The 24,843-nt window shown below is 48.9% G+C and overlaps 1 protein-coding gene across 1 annotated transcript in view; it reads right to left on the bottom strand.

Moving 5' to 3' along the window:
* SPOCK1 (SPARC (osteonectin), cwcv and kazal like domains proteoglycan 1) overlaps positions 1-24,843 on the bottom strand; it is a 505,689-nt gene that overhangs the window by 105,306 nt on the left and 375,540 nt on the right. Inside the window, exon 5 of the mRNA XM_080804507.1 lies at positions 22,894-23,020. Within this exon, the coding sequence (XP_080660633.1) occupies positions 22,894-23,020 (127 nt within the window). The remainder of the gene's footprint in view (positions 1-22,893; positions 23,021-24,843) is intronic.

Genomic DNA, 24,843 nt, shown 5'->3' with positions numbered 1-24,843 from the left:
TCCCATCTCCCTGCTCGTCCTTACTCATGAGCATCAAAGCCTTGACACTCGCTCTCAATCAAACTGGAAGAACATAAAACCAAAAACCTTCAAAGTCGCTCTACCTCAACAGCTGCTTCTAAATTTCTGTTAACTCTGCTGGGGAAGGCAAGTAGAAATGGCTTTAGGCTTCCAGAGTCAAAACTGTAGTGACAGCCCATGCCTCCTACTGGATACACTGACCCTAGTGGTCAACAGCTTAATTCCCAGGATGTGGCCACCGTCCTCATTCTCCCACACCTGCTACCATGTGATAGCAGAAGGACCCTGGTGTCAGTGACCTGTGGGCAGTGTGCCACCAACAAGGTCTCCTTCATACCCAAGGCCAGGAGTGCTAGGCTACTGCCTCTCAGGGCCTCCTAAGTGACCTCGTTGGCCCACCTGCTTGTGACTGTGGTCAACAAGAGCCCCAGAGACTGACCTCTAGAAACCATGAAGCAGAGGAGGCTTTCGTCAAGAGACACTCTCCACTGAACTCGGATGTCCACTCAACTCCAAAGTCCCATCAGATGCATCATCTCACCCTGAGACAAAAATAGCCAAACTACACTAATTTTTAGGGGGAAAATGGGTTCAGAAATTGAGAATAAGCTTTCAAAAACTCATTTCTGAAGACACTTGGTCAAGTCCTGGGCTAGAGAGCTCTGTAGCCACAAAAGATTGCTCTACGGTTTGAGCTGGAATAAGGAAAAGGAGGACACCTTCTGAAATACACCCAGGAGGTGACAGAGGAATATGACAGAGGCTACGAGCAGGCTGGAGCATTCTACTCCCCAGATCATCGTCTGGGAGCTAAGCCCTGTTTCTAACTCTGGGTGCTAGCCATTGTTCACTCACTGACTTGGTTGGGAATCCATGGAGAAATGGAGTCAACTTGGAAATGGTGCCTCACTTAGAACAACAGAAACGGAAGTGATACTTTCTCTAACAAAATGTGCAAATCCCACATGAGACAAGCTGCCAGTTTTAAGATTCTATTTCAATGAAAAAGGGTTGAGCTTGCCTCAAGAACGCAACAATTTTTTTTTTTCAGAACAGCAATTTGAAGTTCATTCTTTTGTCAACAAAATTGCTGTGTAATTTCCAAACTTCTCCCGGAGAAGCAATTAGCCAACAAACACATCCGTGGAGCCATGACACATGGGAGAAGGAGAAGAGTCCCAGCTCTCTTCTCTACCTCAGAGCACCTCTGCTGTTCTGGTCTGCAAGAAAGAATCTGAACCACTGGCCCCTGTCTCCGGCCATACCCAGGCCTTCCTCCCTGTGCATATGGCAGGCTTCTGGCACACACATACAGACTGCTTGGGGACATTTGGTCTAAATAAGTGGCAGCTGAAAGTGCCAACTCCTAGAGGGCAGGCACCATGTCCACCCTGTCTCCACACTCTCCAAGGCACAGCCAGGCACGGGGATCAAAGAACACAGCACGTATTTTTGCTGCCGACAGTTAATGGAAGAGCGGAATCAGTGAAGTTCAGATGCTATGCAGAGTTTCATCTTGAAAGCATGAAACACCTCTCAAATGCTCCATAGTCCCCAAGTTGGAAGCGGAAAAAGGGTCAGGGCACAAACAGAATAGGCAGATTTTGTAAAAGGAAAATCCCTTTGTTCCCCTGGGCTTTCAAGCAAGGGGCTTTGACAAGAAGCGACTTGATTCTCCGGAGACTTTCAGGCACCTGTCACCATGAAGCGGTTTCTCTTTCTTGCGGTACTCTCGGGCTCAGTTTCAGATCTCTGTCTACCTCCCCGTTCAGCGCCTTACAGGCTTATGCAGCCATGGAACCGAGCCAAGTCACGGGGAAAAGGCGACACAAGAACAACGGAAATGGGGCCACACGTTCCCTTCCCACCCTTCTGTGTTCTGGGGCCAAGAGGCAAAAAGTAGCAGAGACACAAGGGGCAGGGATGGTGGAGTTGGCCATACAGGGTGCATGGAGGAATCCTCATCGTGTTCGAGGACTCCACCTTTGAACTTGGTAGCTTGTAAGTCATTTCCTCTCTCTCTTCAAGGATGGTGGCTTCTCCACTCCACCCACTCTTGCCACCACCATTTACTGAGTGCCTACTAGCTGTAGGCACTGCAGAAGGTGCTAGGAACATGAAGTAATGGGGCTAGCAAAACAGTGCCAAGCCAGCACAAGACGATACTCCCAAGGGTTCTACTAAATGGAAATAATAAAACCCTCGCTGTAGGTGAGACTCAGAAACATTTCCTTCATAAAAAGCATCAATACCGGGCAGCCACATGCCCTAGGCTGTCCTTGGAAAGGGCCTGTTCACATCTCCACTGAGACATGGGCCCACTGGCAGCCTCTACATTTATGTCTTGGTTTCCAGGTAGGAGCAAATAAAAATATCAGTTCTTTGGACGGCCACGTTTACACTCATTTCTGGGTCCCGCTGGCTCCTGGGCCTTCTGAGCCTTCCTCTGTATCTGCGGCTCACTGCTGGAGCATCCCAGATCGACCCTGCCCTCCAAATGCAGATCCCCACCAGGGAGGGGCCCTGAACTGCTCATCTCTGTCATTCCCAGGGCTGGACACAAAGGCTGGCATGAAGGCACAGGTATAGTAAATGGTGAACTGAAGTCTTTCCTCCAGGACCGAGAGTTCCAAAAACGGGAGTTCATTTGTCCTTGGAGATGTTTTACATTTGATGACATTTGCTCACAAAGCCATTCCGTCCAGGATGACAAAAAAAGAGCCCCCAGAGTACTCAATCACATCCGTCCTTAGAGAACAATAAACTCGCATTTTCATTATTCTCCTGTCAAGTCCATCAGGAGGCCACGTGGACACCTTCACAATGTGCCCTACTCACCTCTCTGGGCTCCTCTCTCCTGCTCCCCCGCCCACCTATGTTCAATACACGAGGTCTACTGAGTCACTGCCCCGTACAAGGCATCATGTAAGCTGCTGGCATGAACCAGTGAGCCAAAAATTAGCACAGTGCCCAATCTAAGTTACTCATAGTTTGCTGGGAGACAGAGTTATTAATGAAGGAAACTTACAAATACAAAATTAGACCTTAACTGCGGTGACTGCCAAGCGTAAAATGCATCTGGTCCTGCTGAGATGTTTGACAAGGGGCCTGACCATGTAGAGGGCGTCGGAGAAGGCATTCATGAGGGCATGACCTAAAGCTGGGATCTGGAGGGTGAGGAGGAGTTTGCTGCGGTTGTGTGAAGGGAGGGGGGCCCTTGAGGGGCTCACTCCAACCTCTGCCAGCGTCCCTCACATTTCTCATTTGCAGCTCAGCTCTCACGTGCTCAGGAGACCCTCCCTCACTTTCTGGGTGAGGTATAAAGCCCTCCTGCATGCCCACCTGTTGCTCTGCACAGGCCCATCTTTATGAAGCCACTGAACAACACAGGACTTTCAATCTCCCCTTCTGAGATGGCAAGTCTGTGAGCGCAGGGACTTCACCTAATGCATTTTTCCATCGGCAGTGCCCAGAGAGGAGCAAGCACCCAGTTCGTTCCTGATGAGTGGGAGGAGAGACAGAGGAACAGACGGATGGATGCAGTACTGGTCACTCGCATCCAGCTCTCCTATCTCTTTCAAACATGCACATCTGTCACTGCACTGACATCTGACATGCACACATGTCAGTGTCTGGGCAGTCAACGGCATCTCTGTGTTTAGCATCATGATTCTGTGCTCTACCTGTCTCCCCAGGCTCCCAGAGGTCCATTTGGAGAAGCTGTCATCCTTGTCAGTGGGCAGAAGGGCAGAATCATCCCCCAGCCCCAAGAGCTTCTGGACTGGAAGAAGCGTGGGGTTGCACTCTGAAGCCACTCCAGCACATTTTAAGAACTCTATACTCACTCTATCAACAAATCTTTCATTCACAGGTATTTACTGAGCCCCTCCCATATGTTACATGTTATTCTAGAAACCAGGCAGGAAACAAGACAGACATGGTCCCTGCCTTCATGGAGCATACAGTCTGGAGGAACAAGTGAAATAAGATGATCGCAGACACAGGTAATCGGTTCGAAGAAAGCAGAGCCATGGATTAGAAAGTAAGTGATGGTAAAGCTGGCTCTGTGGTGTGGGATTCAGAGAAGGCTTCTCAAAGGAGGGGACCTTCCAGCTAAGATGTGAATGATGAGAGAATAGCAGCCATGTGACATACTGGGGGAAGAGCATTCAGGTAGAGGGAATCACATGTACAAAATCCCTGATGTGGGACAAGTTCAGCATGCCAGGGGGAGAAATGCACATCAAGGTGGCCAGACAGAGAGACAAGTTAAAATATGGTTTGACAGAGGCCAGATCATGGCAGACCTGGGGGTCAGGGTAAGGGTTTTAGGCATCATTCTACAGGTGATGGGAAGCACACAGGTGTTTCAAATGCTTGCTCGGCTGCTCTGTGAGGAACCAACCCACCCCAGGGAACAGTACCGGAAACAGAGACACCAGTGAGAAGGCTGAGCAGTGGCCCAGTGGCCCTTTGGCCCAGGTACAAGACAACAGGGTTAAGAGTGTCATGGGAGTATCATTGATGATCAGTCTGCAGATGAAGAGGACAAGGCTTGCTAACAGAGTGGCTGAAGAGGGTGGGAGAAAATGACAAGCCCAAGAGGACTCTGAGGTTTGGGGTGTGAGTCCCTGGGTGGAGAGTGGAGTCACAGCAGCTTGAGAGAGACCGTGGACAATGAAGACAATCATCTGTTTGGGCCACACTGAATGGGAGATAGCAATCACACATCTGGGGGAACAGTCCTAGCACGCCATTCAAACGCCATTCTGTCAACACACCACACTGTTCATATTCACGGCCATTAAACCAGCATATCTGAATACTTCATGGACTTCCAGGACTGAAAAACCCTAGAACTGTAGGGGTTCTGCTCCATCTAGGTTCAGATCCAACTCCGTCACTGACGGCTGTAGGATCTTAGGTAAGGAAACAACCCGTTTGTGATGCTCAGTTCTTCTGAGACCAAAACTGACTGACCCCGGGGTAGCAAGGCTCCGAGAGGACGGGGAGCAGCAAGCGCCCAGGGCAGCAGCAGGTGCATGGCCGGCGCTGGGCTCGGGATGGCTGGTCCCATTCCTGACAGCCAGGCCTGCCCACTGGCGAGGAGCTGTGGTTCCCCCATTCTTATCATTAGCTATTATTCTCCCCAGGTTGATGAAAACTTCATGAAGGAAAAGAGCCTGAGAAATTCCAATGCAATACAGTCATACTGTTTTGAGTGACTGAAATAGCAGGTCAAGAAAAATGACAGCTACAGGGATAAAAATGTGGATCTACAAAACATGCAATCAAGAAAACCTGTGAGCTGTGAAAACCAAGTAACCTCAGGAACCCTTACTCCCTCCCCCATAGTACCAGCTCCTGGCACTACCCAAGGACCTGGCAGGGTGAGGGGTGGGTGGGAGGGAGGAGGCGCACTCTCACTGAGAAGAGGGGAACCCCCTCTCAGAGATTGGGACTGGGGAGGCTGTTAGCACCAAGGTATGTGGCAGAAGCTCTTTGTTTATGTGACACAATAATGGGGAAGTGTGGACAGGGCGGCCCCAGGGGGACCCCACGATCCACCTCATCCTCAGCCTCTGACTATTTGTGGCAGCCCCCGAAACTGGGCAGTCACAAGCTGTGCTCTTTTTCTCTGGGTGGGCCCTCCACTCTTCCCACGTGCCTATAATAAAATAACAGCCCATCGCCAAGACCAAACAAAAACACGTTTCCATGACGACCACTTCAGAGCAGGGAGAGAACGTCACACAGAGGCAGTGTCAGCGGGGTCAGCTGTCATCCACGGAGACCGAGCTCTCCGCGGCAGGCCACCAACGCCCACACACCCCGGTCAGGTCTCCAAGCTGGGACTGGGTCATCCAATCACAGTCCAGGAATGAAAGTGTCTGCAGAAGTTGGTGGTGGGGGGGTATGAATGCAGACACCACTGTGAGGGAACAGTTCAACTCCTCAGGACACTTGAAAACCAAATCACTGATGGCAGCACAGTTGTGCTGAAGAAATCCATGAGCCGGCCCAGGCCATTATTTACATTTAATTGCCAACACAGGATTCATGGATCCTCAGACTAGAGCCATAGTATTTTCTCCAAGTTAAGAAAAAAGAAACTTCTTTAATTAAGATCTGATTTGGGGGGACTAATTGAATTCTGCCCCAGATTACTCTGAGCCAGTCAGTTCTATTTGACTGACTCCAGTGGTGTTGCCATTAGAACCGTCTGGACTTCCCAAGTCATCGCAATGACTCTGGTGAAGCCTTGCTTCTCCGCTTAGGAGCTGAGGGACCACAGCAGGGTGAACAGCTGAGACTCTCTCTTCCTTCTTCCAAGCAGGGGTTGAGTACTAGCGTCCATCTGAGAGGGCCAGTGTGAGAACGAAGTGTGATCTCGTCATGTCAGGGGACGTGTAGCCTGGTGAGTGGCACATGGTTGACACACGGTGTGGGATGGGCACTGCTACTGGTGTAGATCATGTGTAAGTGGTCAGCTGTGCCAAGGGGGGCCTGGAGTATAATGCTCAGGTCAGGGGACATAAAGGTGGCCCCAGGAGAGGGACTCTGGAGCAGGTCATGTGTCTCTGGCTGTGTGACTGGAGGGGTTGCTTTTGCTGAGATCCTTAGAGTGGAGAGCCTTCCAGGAAAGAGCAGACCGTTGAATGCTCCCCTCGCCTATGTGGCAGGTGGAGCTAGGGTCACATTTCCGTCTACTCCCTCCACCCCAGGAATGGTTAGGCCACAACCAAAGCTGCTGTCACTTAGTCCTCCAACAGCATCCTGCCTCAGAGATACAGGAACCTTGGTTTACCAAACCCAGCAGAGCCACTCCCAAACCCTAGAAAGGGCAGCCAGCTCTGTCCACCTGCTTTGGCAATCTGCACATTGTACGGAGTGTCTCAGAGAGGCTCAGCAAGCCTTTGACGAGTGAACCAACAGTGGCGAGGGGATGAGATGACGTCTCAGTCATCTCACTGAGTCATCTCAGTCATCACAGGTGAGTGGAGTGCAGTGGGGAGCGTGTAGAGAACGTTCCCACCTGCAAGGCTGCGGGGTCTTTGCCTGCTTGCCACCACCTCCTCACTATCCTGCCAGCTCAGTAAGATGGTCTCAGCTCCAGCCCACCATGAACGGGCTGCAGCTTGGTGTTCACCGCCCATCAGTGGGATGAGAGAGAATGGACCCGAGAGCCATTTCACACCAACAGGCCGAGCACCTACCATGCTGGGTGCTGCCAAGAGATCAACAGTGAGCAGAAAAATCCTTGCGCCAGCCACTGCTTGATACAGAGGACCCCCTCCCCTAAAGAAGCCTGCTACTGCTCTCACCATGACAACCTCCATCAGAATGTGGAGCCATCCCTCCTGCTCAAGACCGCAGGAAGATGGCGTCAAGTATGATGTAAAAGCTAGAGGTCTTTTCCACTGGGGTGCAGAAGATCGTGGCCAGATGGAGGACAGGTTTTCTAGAACAAGTCCCCCAACTTCCTCTGGGAAGGGGCACATAATATTTATAGACGGCTTTTCTATGTGTCAGATACCATTCTAAGAATTTACTAAGAAATCACTGATTGAACCTTTGCAAAAACTCTTTGAAGTAGGTGTCATTGTTTCCATTTTGTGCCCAGGGAAACCAGGGCACCAAGAGGCTCCAGAACTTATTCAAGGTCGTGGCTTACAAGCTAACCTGGGATTTGAGCCTATGCTGTCCAGCCCCACCAGACGAGCGATTAACCGAGATGCTGATGCGTGAATCTTCCCTCTATCCTCAGACACGGCACCTCGCCCTGCCCATGCACCCCCCACACCCCTCCCCTGGCTGACCTAGGAAACCCTCACCGTTTACCATCTATCTTCCCCCAAATGAGGAAACAACCTGGGGACAAAACCCACGTCTGGCGGGGTTCTGGTACACAGCGGTATGTCCAAGGAGTGGAGGAGCACCCCCCGAAGAGGGTCCAAACCTGGCCCAGAAAACTCTGTGGGCTCTCCACCTCTGCACGCTTGGGGGTCTGAGATAGGAATCAGTGAATGGAGCTGAACAGCTGCAGAGACAGAAGACTGAGGGTGCCCCTCTCCTAAGTATGCAGCCCTCAGAGGCACCACCTCCCTTGTTTCCCTGTCACCTACAGGACCGATGGCAGTGTTGTATCAGTCATGGTGACCAGGTCACCTGTCATCTTTCCCCTCACCTGCACTGACCACTGGTTCTCATCTCTTAGGCATTTATGCACTTGGCGTGGTTTCTTTTGGCCACGCAGTGAACCCTAATCATCCCTCTGACCCAAGCAGACTTTCCCTAAAAGGCTACTCGGTCTGCAGGCTCCAGGGGCCACCCCAGGACACCGGCCTTCCATCATCCCAGCCACTCCCAGAGTTGCTCTTCTGGCTACTGCTCAGAGTTTCCCGAGACCTCTGCATCTCGATTAGGGGCAGAACGGCAATGCAGCAAATGAGCCCCAGGCTCTGTATCCCCAGGGATGTGACTGTCCAGGGCACACTTCAAGTACAGAGAATTCTCCAGGAAAGAAGAATCCAAAGTGACGGAGTGTTAGAGTAACTCGCGTCTTTTTATCTCTCAATGCTTCACCGGCAAACCTCTGGACAGAGCCAACTCTCTTTTCTGACATTATCGCTCAGCCTAGATGAGGCTACCAAGTGGGGGGTGGGGGAGGACTAGCACCAGTCAAGACAAACACGCAGACCCCCTGTGGCCAAGTGGATGAACGTGCGAGACCTCAGACATACACGTCCAGTTGTCTTCTTAAGAACTTTCTTGATGGGGCGCCTGGGTGGCTCCTTGGGTTAAAGCCTCTGCCTTTGGCTCAGGTCATGATCGCAGAGTCCTGGGATTGAGCCACGCATCGGGCTCTCTGCTCAGTGGGGAGCCTGCTTCCCCCACTCTCTCTGCCTGCCTCTCTGCCTACTTGTGATCTCTGTCAAATAAATAAATACAATCTTAAAAAAAAAAAAAACTTTCTGGACAACTGTTATCGAGGCCCAGCTGGCACAGAGGCAACCATACATATTTAAGGTGTCCAATCTGATGAGTTTTGATAAATATAAATACATACGCACACAGAAAACCTTCACTGGAATCAGGATCGTCAACATATCCATCCATCATCCCCAGAAGGTTGTTCTGCCCCTCTGTAATCCTGCTCCATCCCGGCTCCCCACCAACAGAAAGATCTGCCTTCTGTCATTACAAACTAGCTTGCATTTTCGGAGTTTCCTATTAATGTCCTCAAATAGTAAGCACTGTTTTTGGACTGGCTTTCACTTGGCCCAATTATTTTATTATCTACTCATGTTGTTCCATGTATCAGGAGTTTACTCCTTTATATCTCTGCCTAGTATGCAATTGTATCCATGCACCCCCATTTGCTCACGTAGACCCTTGATGGGTGTTGGGGTTATTTGCGGTTTCTGGCTGTTACAAACAAAGGTGTTATGAGCATGTGTGAACAACTACTTCTGGGCACACATACTTGCCCTCTCTGGGGTGGAGACCTACAATTACAACAGCCAGATCATCTCTATGACACTTGAAGAAACTTCCCACATGTTTTCCAGACCATCATGCAGATGGTTTTCCACACCATCGTGCATTCCCACCAGCAACATAGGAGAGTACTGGTTCCTCCACTTCTTTGCTGGCACATGAACTGAACAGTCTTTTTAATTTCAGACACTCCAGGGTCGTGGTAGCTCGCTGTGGTTGTAATTTGCATTTCCTCGATGACAATAGTGTTGAACATCTTTTATGGGCTTGTGTACCATCCACCTATCTTCTCTGATGAAATGCCTGCTCAGACCTTCTCCCTATTTTTATTAGGTGGTTTGATTACTTATTATTGAATTTAGCTCTTTATATATGCTGGACGCAAGTCCTACCCCAGACACACGATGTTCGAGTGCTTAGTACTAGGCTGTAGTTGGATTTTTTTCATTCCCTTTAACAGTGTCTTTTGGAGGCAGAAATGAAAAGTACTTATCCTTTTTATATTTTAGGCAACACTCTTCTAGTGTTGTATATAAGAAATATTTTCCTAATCCAAGGCCATAAAGATTCTTCTATTGTTTCCTAGAAAAAAAACTAGAAGTTTTATAGTTTTAAGGTTCGTATTTAAGTCTAGGGAGGTATGTACTTTTATAGTTTTGCAAATTTATCACTTCGGTTTTTCCTAACACTGTTCTGCACCCATAGCTTCCTTCCTCTTGTTAATACTCATTTTCTGTGTTCAGCATTCGCGATAAGATTAACAGGAGATAGTTTCTCCCCTCAAAGACTGCATTTCTTTTAACTTATGAAAAATTTTCAATATAGGCCAAAGTAGGGAAATTAGCACAATGGGTCTCCATAATCTCAGCTGAACAGTTTTTAAGACTTGGCAATACTGCCTTGATCTTATCTCTTCTTTTCTTCCTCCCTCCCCCGCTTCCTCGCTAAATTATCTTATGGCAAACCCTCTAGGTTCCTCACAATGTATCTCTTTTAAAACTGTGGGTTTTGAGGGTGCCTGGGTGGCTCAGTGGGTTAATGCTTCTGCCTTCGCTCAGGTCATGATCCCAGGGTCCTGGGATCGAGTCCTCCATTGGCCCCTTGCTCAGCGGGGAGCCTGCTTCTCTCTCTGCCTCTCCCTGCCACTCTGCCTGCTTGTGTACTCTCTCTCTCTCTGATAGATAGATAAATAAAATCTTAAAAAACAAACAAACTGTGGGTTTTTCTCACTCAACAGCAATGCTACTATCCTATCCCATTCCCCCTTCCTAATCAGTTTTCCTAAGAGTCCCCCAAACACCCTTCCCCTTTACTATTTTACTGGCTTGTTTCTCTTTGGGTTCAACCAGTGTGGACGAACATTTGGCAGCTGTGTGTCCCACTCCTCCTTTTTTTCAGGCACTAAGGGAATCCATTTTCTGGCTCCCCGAACACCTCAAGTTCTGAATTTGTCTGTCTGACTCTGCGGGGCCTCCTTGAACTCATTCCTTCGCCTAGCACATCTTGTAAACAGAAGGTAGCCCTGGAGACTTCACTAGATGTAAGTTTAACTTCTTATGGCAAAAATATTCCATAGACCTGGGAGGCCCCCATCCAAACACAAGACATCACAAGACAAACAATGCCAGTTGCCAGTTTCAGGGATTCTGTGATCCCTCTGAAGGTTCAGGAGTTAATAGCTTGAAGTTCATTATCAACCTGTTGTTTAATGGTGTCACCCACACCTGATCATCGCCAACAGCAGCTGTGCCATTGGAGGCTGAAAAATGGTGATTTTCTAGTTCTGTAATTCCTTCTGCATTTATTACCTGCACGTCTTCTGTAAAGAATTTTCCCCTATTGAGCAAAGCTTTAGGGTTACTCTGAAATATGATTTCTACAGAAATAGTATCTGTCCAATTGCTTGTTTTTAATTGTGAAATTTAGAATAAGGAGCCAAAGCCTTGGTTTCTTTCCCATGGTAAAGGGGTTTTCATGTGTTTCCTTCATTAAAATGTACTTTTAATCATTCCATTCCTCCCTTTTGGAGTGGACATTTGCTGGTAGCAGAGAATTCAGTGCTTAAGTTCTAAACTGTCCTATTTTTATTTAAACATTCTGGACATGTGTATTGATGTTACATGCAAATCCACCTCTCAAGTTCCTGGGGGTCGAATTCTACAGTTTACTGTCTGAGCGACCCCTTGTTCCTGGTGGCTTACTTCACTCTAGGTTTAAAGAATTATGAGTCCTGTCTGGCAGGGTTCTGAGGGACTCCTGTGAAGCTGGAGCTGATGGCCCAGCTCCCCAGAGACCATTTACTCCTGCAGGAACCTCAGTGCATTCCCACACAAGACTGCTTTAAGTCGATTAACTAGCTTTGGGTTTTCAATCCCATACCAGGTATGTAAATGGCAACCCTCTCCTCAGGTCACCATCTACCCAGTACACCACAGGACTTGGACTGATGTATGTCTGTGTCTTAGATTTGTCATGAAATGCTTGGTGTGCCAGCCTGGCCTATAGGAACAAATGTGGGTTCTTTCTTTCAAGGTTTTACGGGAGATCTTTTCTTTCTCAAACCAGAATCTGGGCTGAAATTGACATGTGTTCTTGCTATTTGAATTTATCAATAGGTAGATTTTTTTTTCTTTTTAAATCAAGCCCACCCTTCAATTCAGGGTAAGCTTTTAGATTTACGTGTGGGGGTCTTACCTCCAATTTCCCACCTTGTAAGAACTTATGGCATTGTTTCCAGTCTGCAGGTAAGCTGTGACCCCTAAAAAACTCTTGACGCAACCAGCTATCATCCAATGCCCCAGGGGTCCCAAGGCAGGGGTCAGGATCCACTGAGGACATCCTAGGAATCTCCCTTACATCTTATAAATTCAGCTGTTTAAAAGGATAGTCTATCGAGGGGCTCTGTGTCAGAGTTTTTAGGCTTTCCAGTTCATCAAGGGGCTAGACATATACTTACCTATGAACGATGCCAAGACAGTAAAACAAATATGCCCGCAGGAGTGTAGACCCAGTGCTGCTGGAGCTCAGAAGAAAGAAATGGCTGGACGTAGCATGAAGGGCTCACAGAAGCTTCACTGAGGAGATGTTTAGGCTGAGCCTCACAGCTGAACTCTCAGGAATATAGTTATTCCCTTCCCGGTGGGGGGAGATGTGGGTAGGAGGGGGCTCAATCCCTTCTATCTTCTGATGTACGTTAAAAGGCAAAAAAGAAAAAAACAAAAACAAAAACACAACACAACACAAACCAAGCAACCAAACCAGCAAACAAAAACAAAGGAGGTATCCTCTCTATTCCACCTCTATCTTGCTTGTTAGGTGCCAGGGAATTGGGTGGGATGTTGGTGTGCTCACCAGAGGGCTTAGGCGGCTGGTCTAGAGAGCTGCCAGCAGGAAATACGGATCATAACATGACAGATGTAGGAGACCTGGCTCAGTACCAACTTTGGGGCATCCCATCCACACTGATGCACAGTAGTATCTTTTGATCTCTCTACTAGGAGAGGAGAAAGCAAATAAACTCTTATCATGCACTCCATCTGACCTATCTGGTCCAGGTCTCCAGGTTCCTGTAGCCCCTAGTCTCTCCTCTGGACACAGCCAGCCTTTGCAGAGAGGTGGGTCTCAAAGCAGTCCTCAGTACCTTTGGATAAGAACTTAGGAAAGTTGCTCTTTTGGACATAGGGTCTTCCCTGATGTTGAAGTCTGGTGTTCTGAGCACAGTACTGGACAAAAGCCAGCATCTCAAGAAAGATCCTTGACCAGAGGATGAGGCATTTCTGTTCCATACAATCATACGTGAACGCACGGAACTGCTCCGTTTGGTTCAGAAAGGGGAAAACCCTAACAACTTGCTTTGGTGAAAGCAAGAGCGTCATTAAAGCCATTTCCCTTGACATGCGGCTATGGCATCATTTCATGCTAAACTCTAACCTACCTCACTCCCTCACGTGACATACCAGCTAGCCTGAGATGGTACTAGCCTGAGACTCAGACAATGAGAGCAGTTTCTAGGAGACTTACCCCTATCTGGGGCTCCACTGTTCTCTTGGAACATGTGGTGTAGAAGCCCAACTGACAGCACACCAACAGGGAATATTTTGTTTGTTTCTTTTAAGGAAGAAGAAAAGCAGTATGATTGTGAAGTTAATTAAAGTTGTTTTGTAATGATTTAATTAGATTTATAGCACTGTGCAGATTCACACTGGCCAGGGACCTTCCTGTCTTCTAAGGGAAGGGTTGGCAGAGATCTCATGAGCTTTGCAATTTTACCTAATCCTTAATTTCATCTCCTGATGGGGTGAGGATGAACATAATTGTGTTCAGGTAATTGCTTTATCAAATGGTTTAATTGTGCATTCAAGAGAACCGACAACAAGAAGGTTATTCTTCCTAATGTGTTTTTAACAAAAGCGTTAACTAATTACATGGCATCCTATTCAGGGCATTTGAGAAGCAGAAATGAATACCTATTCTTCCCATCTTGGTTAAATGCATGTTTGCATATAGAACATAGAAATAAGCAGTAAAATAATTAGCTGAATTGCTTCCTTCTGCTGTAACTTCATAACTAATCTGCATGTGGAAGTAGCCTGTGTAAATTCTGTGGATGCGTTTTCACCACGGACGGTGTTTGAACATCTGTGCTTCCTGAAAATGTCACAATAACCATTTTGCCTGAAAGTTTATCCTCCGGAGCCAAAAAGCCCATGTTATCTTGGCATGTTCCAAGAAGAAATAAATGCTTAATATAACTGAGGACAGATGTGCCACAGGATCAGAAGGAAGGATTACAACATTAGGCCAAATGGTTGAAAAGAATCCGGAGTTAAAATCATGCTGAATTGACTCTATTTTGCATGAACTTTCTCTTTAACTGGCTAACTAACATGTCTGGTATGGACTTGGCTTAGACACCCATCTACGCCTGTCATTCATAGAAACCTAGAATGCCTTAATATATTCTTATGGGCTCAAGCTAGTGTCATTTAGCCAAAGCCTTTAATGAGGTTCTATTTGACATTTTAGGAGGTGATTATGTAGTACACTGCTTTTTAAATTTCTCTCAATCCAGGAAATAATCTTGCCCTCCCTCTCCTCTGGAAAAAAATACTACCCTTGATCCTAGTGAACGGGAGGGAGGAAGAAGGTCATGTGACCCGGTATTTGATTAAAGGATGGCCATAGGACTCGGAAAGAGCCAAGGTGGAATCCTTCCCTGGGGTTGAAGCAGAGACACTGGCAAATGACTTTCGAGTTTCTAGGCGGAGAGGAAATGAATCTGGGGCTGTCAAAATTCCCCTATATTCTGCCAAGGGGAGAAAGCCTCTTTGCGGAATGAAGCCAAGCAGAGATAGACAAAGAGAGACAGAAGGAAATGCAATGTTGTCAACACCAAATTTCCTCTTCTTTCTCTGAGGTCTGCCTACCCCAGTATGCTTCCAGCCTTATATGGCAGCAAATTTTCATCTGGGGATTAGGCAGAGTGTGAGTTATGTTTCTGTCACTCGAAATCAAAAGGGTCCTGATGATACAGCTGCTACTTTACATTACTTTTCAGACGGCTTCCCACTCATCGAAGTAAAGACTTCCTCAAGAGTTAGACCCGTGTTCAAGGATCTGCCCACTGCTTAAGAGCTATGCCACCCTTGGAAAAGTTTTCCAGCTTCAATGATTGGATCTTTAATTTGGGACTAATAAAAGTACTACCTCATAGGTCTGTTGTGGAAACTGGATGGAGTAACAGAAGAAGTACAATACTACGGCTCTTAGTACAAGGTCATGGTACTTGATACCTATTTAGTAATTAAGTGCTATTGTTTTGTTGTTCTTGTCGTGATTAGGATTATTGAAAATATCACCAGGATAGAGACTGATCGGTAACCCCACTATCCACTCTATACTTCCTTTGATTATTTAATGCTCAAATTTTAGCTAGGCACAGAGATGCTTGGAATAAAAACTACATTTCCCAGACCTCTTTGCACCCTCATGGAGCCTCACCATGAAGTTGCATCTGACAGCATACTGGTGACTTCTGAATTGTGCCCCCATTCTTTCCTCCTCCTTTCTGGATGGGGCCCAGCAGCCACCTTGGACCCAGATGCAGACGCTCAACAATTCCATTTGCTGAGAAAGAGCAACAAGCTGAAAGGATCCTGGTCAGCGACCTGCCCCGGGCTGCTCAGCTTTGGAATGTTTGTGCCTGAGAGAAATAAGACTTCGTCCTATTTAAGCCACTGTTTCATGGGGGTTTTGTTGCAGCAGTCAGACCCTATCTCCTAACTAGACATAATCATTAGTTTACGTATTATTCGTACCTGCTTCTTCCAAAACCCTGTGATGGAGAAGAGGGGAAGATAACAAAACTAGAGCAAGAATTCTACCAAAACCGAGAGTTGAGGGGTTTTGTACCCTGAATTCCAGCTCTCATTCTAAATGAAACGTGACTGCTCCTGACCAAGGAAAGGTCAGGAGAATGAATGAGGCTTGAGTGGAAAAGGCAAAGTTGGGGGCACCTGCCCTGGGAGATGTGTCCCCAAATCTCAAACTGTTTAACATGTAAAACACAACCACTGAGAGTTAATTAGACCCATGGACTCTTTGTCCAAAGTCATAAAATCTGTTTTGCTGGCTTTCTCTGAGCATCAGAAAATCAAAACAACAGAAAACCTACCATGAGAACCCCTCCGCAGACCGCTGGCATCCACGTGGTCCACGGACACACCACTGCGTTCTCCCCCTGCTGCTACCTGACAGCACACAGGGATGGGGCTGGGATTTTTAACCATTTTCAACCATTTTTAACCATTCTTATCCTCCACAGGGCCACCAATTGGGCACATCCAATGGCTCCCCTAATTGCTACTCTCCTCTTATCCTTGGGCCAATACTACTGCCACTATGTTCTAGTTCCTGGAGGCACAGAACAGGTAAACACAAGCCCGCCATCTTTTGTTGCCCAACCTCTGACTTTCTGCTCAGCCAGAACCAAGGCCCTTACCAACAAGCTACTGGCAAGGGAAGACAGTCCTCATCCAGCAGGTTCTGTGGAGTCAGGGCTATCCAAAAACACCCCTGAAATACTCACACTCTCCACTCTGTTGCAAAGCAAAGAAGAGTTGCTGTACCTAAAAAGGTCCCATGCGTGTCCTGGTCACAGGGCCCTGGGAGCCTGGTGGAGATCGGGAAGAGGCACTGAGCTCAACGCTATCATGCAGAGTCTTACAGTGCACATTCTGGAATGCTCTAACCCTCCAAACAGCCTGTGCCTGGGAAATGCCGGCCAACAGAGACTCCATTTGCCAAGAACTTCAAACATGACCTTTACTTGGTAGCAATTGTTGGAAACTATTAAGATGACTCTGAAAATAATATAATCTGCAGCGACAATATGTTGAAAGAAATGGCAAGCCTGTAAAGCAAGCTCCCCCTCTCCCCCTCCCTCGGGTGTGCACACTCAGAACAGAGGAGAAACATTTTCCTCCACAGCGGTTCTTAACTCTGCCTCTCTCTTCTGCAGCTAGACATAAATGAGCCATTTGCTAATTGTTTAACAGTGATTAAGGAAGTAAACGTTCTGGGGGTGGGGGGTGGAGACAGCAGAAGGGTGTCTGTCTGCTTCTTTTCCAATTACCAATAGCCAGGCTGAGGTGGGAGGACGGAGCTGGCACTCAGAGGCTCCCAGCTCCATTTGGGGAGGCCTCTCCTCAAGGTCAGGCCAAGCACTGGTGGCTTCTCACTGGGAAGTGAGCAGTCCTAGCCCTGACATCTGAGCTTTGGCCAAGTGAGTCCAGACGGAGAGGGGACTCAATGAAGTCCTGCTAAAAGAGGCCTTTCCTCCACAAACTGGATGTGGAACATCCGGGCCCTTCTCCTTTCCAAGCTGCCAGGGACCCCAGGGCCACCCCAGTTTCCAAAACAGCTCTCCCATCCAGAGGGAAGAAAGCTAAGCTTGTCCACTTGAAGCCCAGGCTGCTGGACTGGGTCGGCCATGCCTGTGCAACCCCTCTGCACACAGACAGGATGAACAGCTGGCAGCCAGGACCCCAATAAGCTTCAATCCTCCTATGTGGATGACAGGAGAGGAAGCACAGGGGTTCACAGGTGAGGGGTTCCCAGCGGGCCCAGGCTGAGGCCACAAAGGTGTTGGCAGGAGGATTTGCAAGTCCCACCAGGACTAGGATGGCAACGAAGATCTTTTGCAGAGTTGAGAGCTGAAATGACTTTCTGCGTTCGAAATCCACACCATCCCCAAGACAAGCTGGGACTAGGGAGTCTAGGACTAGAATGTCTCTGTAGATGGTTTTCTGCCCATTTCTGCAATGATGACAAACATCCAGGGCTCACACCTACCAGCAGGCCCCTCACGGCCACCATGCTTCCAGTCCTGGCCCTAAGCATTCCCACCCTTCAGCCAGCGTAAGCAAATCTGAAACCAGAAACCCCCAACAGGATCCCCAGGGCCGAAAGGGCAAACTCCAGCCTCCTCACATGGCCTTCAAGGCCCTGAAGAAATGGCTGCTGATTACTTTCCAGCCTCATTTCTGTAGCTAAGCCCCTGTCCCTGGTCCACTTATGATCAGTCATACTGACACTGTCACCAGCTGCCCAAAGGACCATGCTATCCTCCATCTCTCTCTTCCACCCCCCTCCCATCCAATGGATGAGCTGTCCCCCACACCACTCTTACTCTGGCTGACTCCTTCCAGCCTTAAGCTCTCAGTGGGACCATCACTTCCACTATGAAGACCCATTCCCACCTTCAAAGGAGTGGAGGTGGCCCCACTCTGTGGCCTGCCGCATCCAGGATGTTCCTCAGCTGACCATCTCTGCTAACAGAAGGAGACTGCTTTCCCATTCGCCTACCTTCAAGTTCCATGAAAACTTTGTCTGCTTTGTCCTTTGCCGTAACACAGCAAGTAGGACAATGCTTGACACACAGCGTGAAAGAAAATAAATGGTGACTGAGTTTCCAGACGACTTCAGTTTTCCTGGCAGGGAGAACGTGACATCAAGGGCCATGAAATGACTAGGGTGATATGGCCTCAAACCCATGTCAAGGGACAAAGTCTGTATCAGATGCTCAGATGAGCTGCAGGGCTCGCCTTCAATGTGTCTATCCTCCCTAGTGGTTTTCTGTTCCTTCTCAGACTCTTACAGAGTCTGAATAAACATTTATTGCCAGAAACATCTCATGTCCCTTCATCTAAGCTTTGTGCATTCTTGTTCACTTTATCTTTGATCCCGGAGGGTGGCATCAATCTCTGAGTGGTATCCCCGATGCAGGGACACGGGAAGCTCTGCCACAGATGGGGGCTGTCCTAAGTTCTACGCCTGTCTGACCATTATGGGTGTAGGAGCAGAAGGAAAGCTCACACAACATCACCTGAAGACAGACACCCAGCAGTCATAGCAGAGCTGACACACGGGCTCCTTCTTCCTCCTGCTCCTGACAGTGTGTCCCATAGTCTCCAAATCCATGCAGGAGAGAGCAAACACTACCCATGGAGTATTGTGATCATTTACTAGGGGGTGTGGGTTTCCCTGATGATGATGGGGACTAAAGCAGCAATATATTTTGCCAACATTAATTTCTGTAAATTTGACCTAAGATATCAAATCCCTCCTGTTAAACATGTTTCATGGTCTCATCTGTCCTTTGTTTCCTGACCTCAATGACCTCAGAAAAGGCCATAATTCTAGGGGATGGAGTTCATCAATGCACATTCACTCTTATTAAATGACCATCTACTCATGGTCCTCCAACAGCTTTATCTACAAGACTAAAATGTCCTCTTAAATCTCCGTTAAAAGGTGGCCATACATTGGGGGCAATAATTCAAATAATTCGACCAGACTGGAGCATCCCCCTTGGAAGGAAGCCTTGCTTAATGCCACTGGAGTTTAGAACCATCGTCAGGGTCAGAGATCTTAAAGCAGTCAACACGCAGCTATCGACGGACTACTATTCGATTCGTTTCTTCAGGACAAGGAAAATGCCAATGCTACAGAAGTTCAAATAAGGTAGAAAACTATTGGTCTAATGCCAAAGACCAATTCCCACACCATTTTCCACTGCAGTGCTACCCCTCCCCGACCCCTTCCCTTTGTTTTAACTTCAGATAGAGGCAGCTGATTACAGACATGGAGGCAGGAGACCTTGGGTTTCGAACTCCGCTGCTGTCCATGGCTTTGCGGGCCTCAGTATACCCCATATGGAGAATGGGGAGAATGAAACTACAGCTCCTAGTAAGAATGCTTCAGGTCTCTTCATTTGCTTCCGGAAAAGACAGCTGAGCAGGTCTGGGAAACTGAAGACTCTCTTTCAGCTGGTGCTGGAATTCAAGGACACCAGTGCCACAGCAGGCTGAGGCCAATGAAGGCTTTGAGGGCCCAGCAGTATCTGGAAGTCACACTTCTTCTGAGGAATCTTCCAAACCCCGATCCTGCCTCGCAGACAAGCTATTTATCAGTACCGGTGAGGAGGCAACCTTCTCTATCAAAAAGCCAACTCTCCGGCCCAGACTGCAGGGGGCCGTGACCAGCAAGCATTTCCAGAGACATTCCCTGAGCAACTGACAGCACTTCAAGCCACGGCTGACAGGTTACTACCATTCCTTGTAGCTTGGGGGTCACGGGGGGCCGGCACTTGAAGCTCCTTTCGCAAATGAGAGACAGAGGCAAGCGGGCAGGTTTTGGCTGGTTTTGATGTACAATACGCCACTTGTCCCAACAGCCCCGGTCACCCACTGACATTTCAGGGCCTGCCTCCAATCTCAGGCTCGAGGATCAGACCATTTGCTCCAGAGCTGGAGGGAATAATCTGGAACAGTGCAAACTGGATCTTCAGAAAGAGAGAAGCACCGCAAGGAGCCTGTGATGCTCTGCTGGAGCCCCGGGCTGGCTGTTTAGCAAAGTGACTTGGCCCAGGCGGGGGACAGCTTATTCTTCTCCATCACTAAGCTCTCGGCAATCCATTCACTCCCGAGCCCAGATGGGTTACACAGACCAGGTTGTCGCCATTCCGTCTCAGCCCGAGTCCTTGGAGGCTCCCCTCTTGTCCATGATACTCACTGAGCACCCACCACGCACAGCGTCCTGTGCCTGGTGGAGGTGGGGACAGGCACTGTTTCTGTCTCTGCGGCCTCACATTCTTGAGGCAGACACAGAGAAGGCGGCCGCTACAGTAACAAGTGTCCCCCAAGCCAGGCACTGCCGGACGGCACCATCACCTTCCAGCCTCGGCTACAGATCTCCTCTTAGACTGTTCTCTCACCTTCCCTGTCCCCCGGCCCCCAGTGTGACAGCCAGCCTTCTTCACACACACCATCCTGCCTTAGAGCCTTGGCCCAGGCTATTCTCTGTCTAGATCATTCTACCCTTCACTCTTAATTAAAGGACACCTCCTGAAAAAGGCCTTCCTTCACCATCCCCTACAAAGCGTCCTCTCTCTCTCTCTCTCTCTCTCTCAGCCCCATTGTAACACTTGCCAAATTTCAAAGCACAGATCTATCTGTTTGGTTATTTATTTCTGTCTGCCCAACCAGACTGCAACCTGCAAGTGGGCTGGGACGGTGCCTGCCCTGTTCCCCACTGCCACGTTCTGCACAGGGCCTAGAACAGCTAGAAGCGTTCACAAACTACGTGCTGAACCAGTGAAGGAAGGAGATTTCTGTAAGGAGTGACAATGGAGTAGGAAGGCAGCTGACTCTGGAAGGCTCTGTTAGTAACAAGAACAGGTCTGGGCTTAGTTTCAGCAGGAAGAGGAAAGATACCCAAGCATTTAAAGAGGGAGAGACACACAAACAGACCTATATTACAGAATCCTCCCCACCTCTTCTGTCATGCAGAAACGGCCTTCGGAGGCATGGGAAGGGCAGATGGGAGGTAATGAGGTCTATCAGGAGGGGTCTCTAAAAACCAAAGTCCTCACTACCTAGTGTGGTCCAACCACCGGCAGCATGGACACCACCTGGGAACTTGTGAGAAATGCAGAAACTCAGGCCCCACACAAGACCAGCGATAGCACAAGGGGCATTTCAGCAGAATCTGCAGGTGACTGTTCACATCCCTAGAAGCAAGGCTTTGGGTGGAAGACAACGCTGGCTTCATCTGCCTTTGTGGAATAGGGGATAGAACAGTCATGACCCCCTCCCCCAAACCCACAATTCCAGACGTATGCAGGGTACCAGCAGCAAGCCCTCCTACTGCAAATATCTCAAACAGATTTCATCAGGGGAAGGGAAAGGAAGGGAAGGGGCAAGGCTGGGTATACTGAGCCGACCTGGGCTCTTTCACCAGGATTTGCTGACCGTGACCCTGGGCAGAGAAGCTCTAATTCCCAGAGCAGGTCTGAGTTGGAGATGCAGGGATTCCTGACTCTGGCTATGAAGGTGAGTGAACTTTTAAAATTTCCATTCTAAGTTTCCACAGTACCTGGAACAGAGTTTGACACATCAGAATGTGGGCTCAGGGGATATGTGTTGAAAGAAGAAACGAACAGTCAAAGAGTGGTTACAATATTGAGGTCCTGAAAGCAGATTACACGGGCCTGAGTACAAGCTAGACATACCTTCTGGCTTCCTGTTTTGTTAAACATATCCCTTTTAGTTAGAAAAATGTGAAAATCTGAGAGGATACAATTCTGCTTTCAGTGAGCAAAAATATATCATCTGTGTAACAGAGAATCGGCAGGAAAGCATGGCACAGCCTTGAAATAACCCAAAGAAGCCTCTGAGGACAGCAAGCAGTAAGCCGCCCTCCCCCACAGCCCTGTGGGATCTCCATGGTGTAAAAGTTAGGATGGTGAGGGGCTCACAGGAACAGATGCTGTCACCTGTGTGTGCAGAGGGGGAAGGACCAAGATGGGACCCACCCCAAGAACCACATGGTAGTGTGGCCACAGGCTGCCAGGGTGCTGCTGACGGCCACTGTCTTCAGCCCCAGAATCTATGCACAAGTGAGCCTCACCGAGACAACAGGAGGAGAGAGAGAAGCACTACAGCTTGAGCTGTGGAAGACGGGTGGCCACATCTTACCGCAAACTCCAGAGACACCCAGCTCAGCTATAGGACTCAAACCTTTGGGACCGCTTCCTACCTCACCTTCTCTAGGAAGCCTGCCGGGATTGACTTCAGGATCACACGCCACCCTCAGAACCCTCCTTTCCCCACAGCCCTGGATCACTGCAGTTCCACGGGAGGTAACATTTTTCTGTTTGACTAGAGAGCCCCCCCCCATGCAGCAGCCTCTCGAGAGCAAGGCCCAAAGCCCACCGAGAGTCACAGGCCCTCATGCTGGCACAGAGACTAGGGAGAACACACAGCCGTGGGATACTCTTGATGACAAGAAAAAAGAACGGGGATGACTGACCTTGGAAGTGTAGGTGTGGCCGTCGGAGCCGCAGACCATGGCTGACTGTGCCGTGGGGCACGGCTTGCACTTCACCAGATTCGAGGGCCCGACCCAGTGTTTGTGAGCCACGCTCCCCTTCTTTTGCCTAAGAAGGAGAAGAGAGGAAATGAGTTCACTGAAGCTCTGGTCCCCGTGGGTCTCACCCGCAAGTTGGCTGGAGAAAAACCCTCCACCAACAACAGGGCTGGTCAAACAGCCAGGTGCACTTCGAGAGTGTTCCCATTTGTGCCTAGGTGCTGACAGGGACAAGAGGGTCTGCTCCGAAAGCCCCGGATCCACCCACCAGACGGACCAAGGACAACAACGCGACCATGAGAAAAACGGAAAACATGACTCGGTAACACAGAAAGACATTCACAGCGCACTCAAAGAAACACTGAGAGAGCGGCCGCCCTAGCGCCCCAGAGCCAACCCCATCCACCCCGGTCCAGGTTGCAGCACATCTGGGCACCCAGGCACAGCACCCTGGAGCTCTCCCTCCTCCGGGGCTGATGGGCAGCCTTCCCAGTGGGCTGACATACACACAACCCAGACAGCGGTTTAGACAGAAGCGCATCTCCCCAAACAACCAAACGACTTTATCACAGCTGTAGCAAACGATCCCTGGATACATTTGGAAGCAATTTCGGTCCAGCTTCCAATTTGCCATTCTATAGAGGCTCTGATGTGATGTCACTTCCAACTGCTAAAATAATCAGAATTCTACTCTTCCATTCCAGCTCCAGTTTCCCCCAACCTAACCTGTGTCATAATGACAAATGGTGCTATTAGGATGGCTTATGTCCACGGAAGGCACCGCACCCCTGAATCGTGAGCCACCGAAACAAAGGCCTGCAGTGACTACGCCCTTCCTCTTGTCACCCAGCTGCTTCCCCCACGAAGTGCAAGGAGTGACTCTCACGGCTGTGGCATGAGCTCCAGCGGGAGGAGGAGCGTCTCTGGACAGTCCATCCACCAGGTGATTGTGGTGACCTGCCAGTGTTTCTCCCTTGGCAGTGCTGCCTGGTGGTTAACCTTCGGGCTCTGGAGTCACAAAGCATCAAGTATAAATCTCAGCTCTGCCACTTACTCACTGTGTGATCTTGGCAGGGTATGTCAACCTGGAATTATAAGTGAACCTCAGTTTCCTTATCTGTAAAATGGGGGGAAGCAGAATCTACTTCAAGCTGGTGGCATGAGGAGTAAATGAGCTGATACATGAACTCAATATAATGCCTAGACACCAGAAGGCCACAAAAATACGAGTTGTCTAGGCATTATACTGAGTACATGCATCAGCTCATTTAATGTAATTGGTGTTTGCCCCAATAACAGATGGGGGTATAGAGGATGAAACTACCACTACCAGAGAAAGGTGACTTCATTTCAAGGCCCGAGACTTGGAATGGCATTTAAGTCTCTGGAAGAATTCATGGGGCCACAGAAGGAAAGCTTTTCTACTAGCTGGGGAACAAATCTCCAGCTCCATATGGATTTGGATTTGGAGTCTGAGGTAACCCACCCTCTTCCAAATGAAAGAAAAGCAATCTAGGAAGAGTACCGCCCCCCCACCAACCTGGTTTTTATCCTACCTCCAACCTTCCCTAGACACTCTGGAGGAGGCAGTCCAAGGAGGAAGGTCTGTTTGAGAAACTACCTTTGAGGTTGACCATGAATCCACACCACAACCTTTGGGGCCATGAGGGGGATCCCAGGCTGGCAAGGGAGAGGGCTGGGCCTGTCCGGCCAAGGAACTGAAAAAGGAGGTCCCACAAGGATGCCATGAGATCACCTCCCTAGTCCAGCCTGCTCAGTCTATGAATGGTGAGAAGTGAAGCCCAAGTTGGGTAAGAGCCTTGGCCAAAGTCACGAAGACAACTGGTGGCCAGGCCTGTGATTATCATGATACTGACGCAGCGGCACAGGGAC

This window comes from Martes martes (assembly GCF_963455335.1).
Source record: "Martes martes genome assembly, chromosome: 5".
In the NCBI taxonomy this organism is placed as follows: Eukaryota; Metazoa; Chordata; class Mammalia; order Carnivora; family Mustelidae; genus Martes; species Martes martes.
This window is presented reverse-complemented; position numbering and strand designations above follow the sequence as displayed.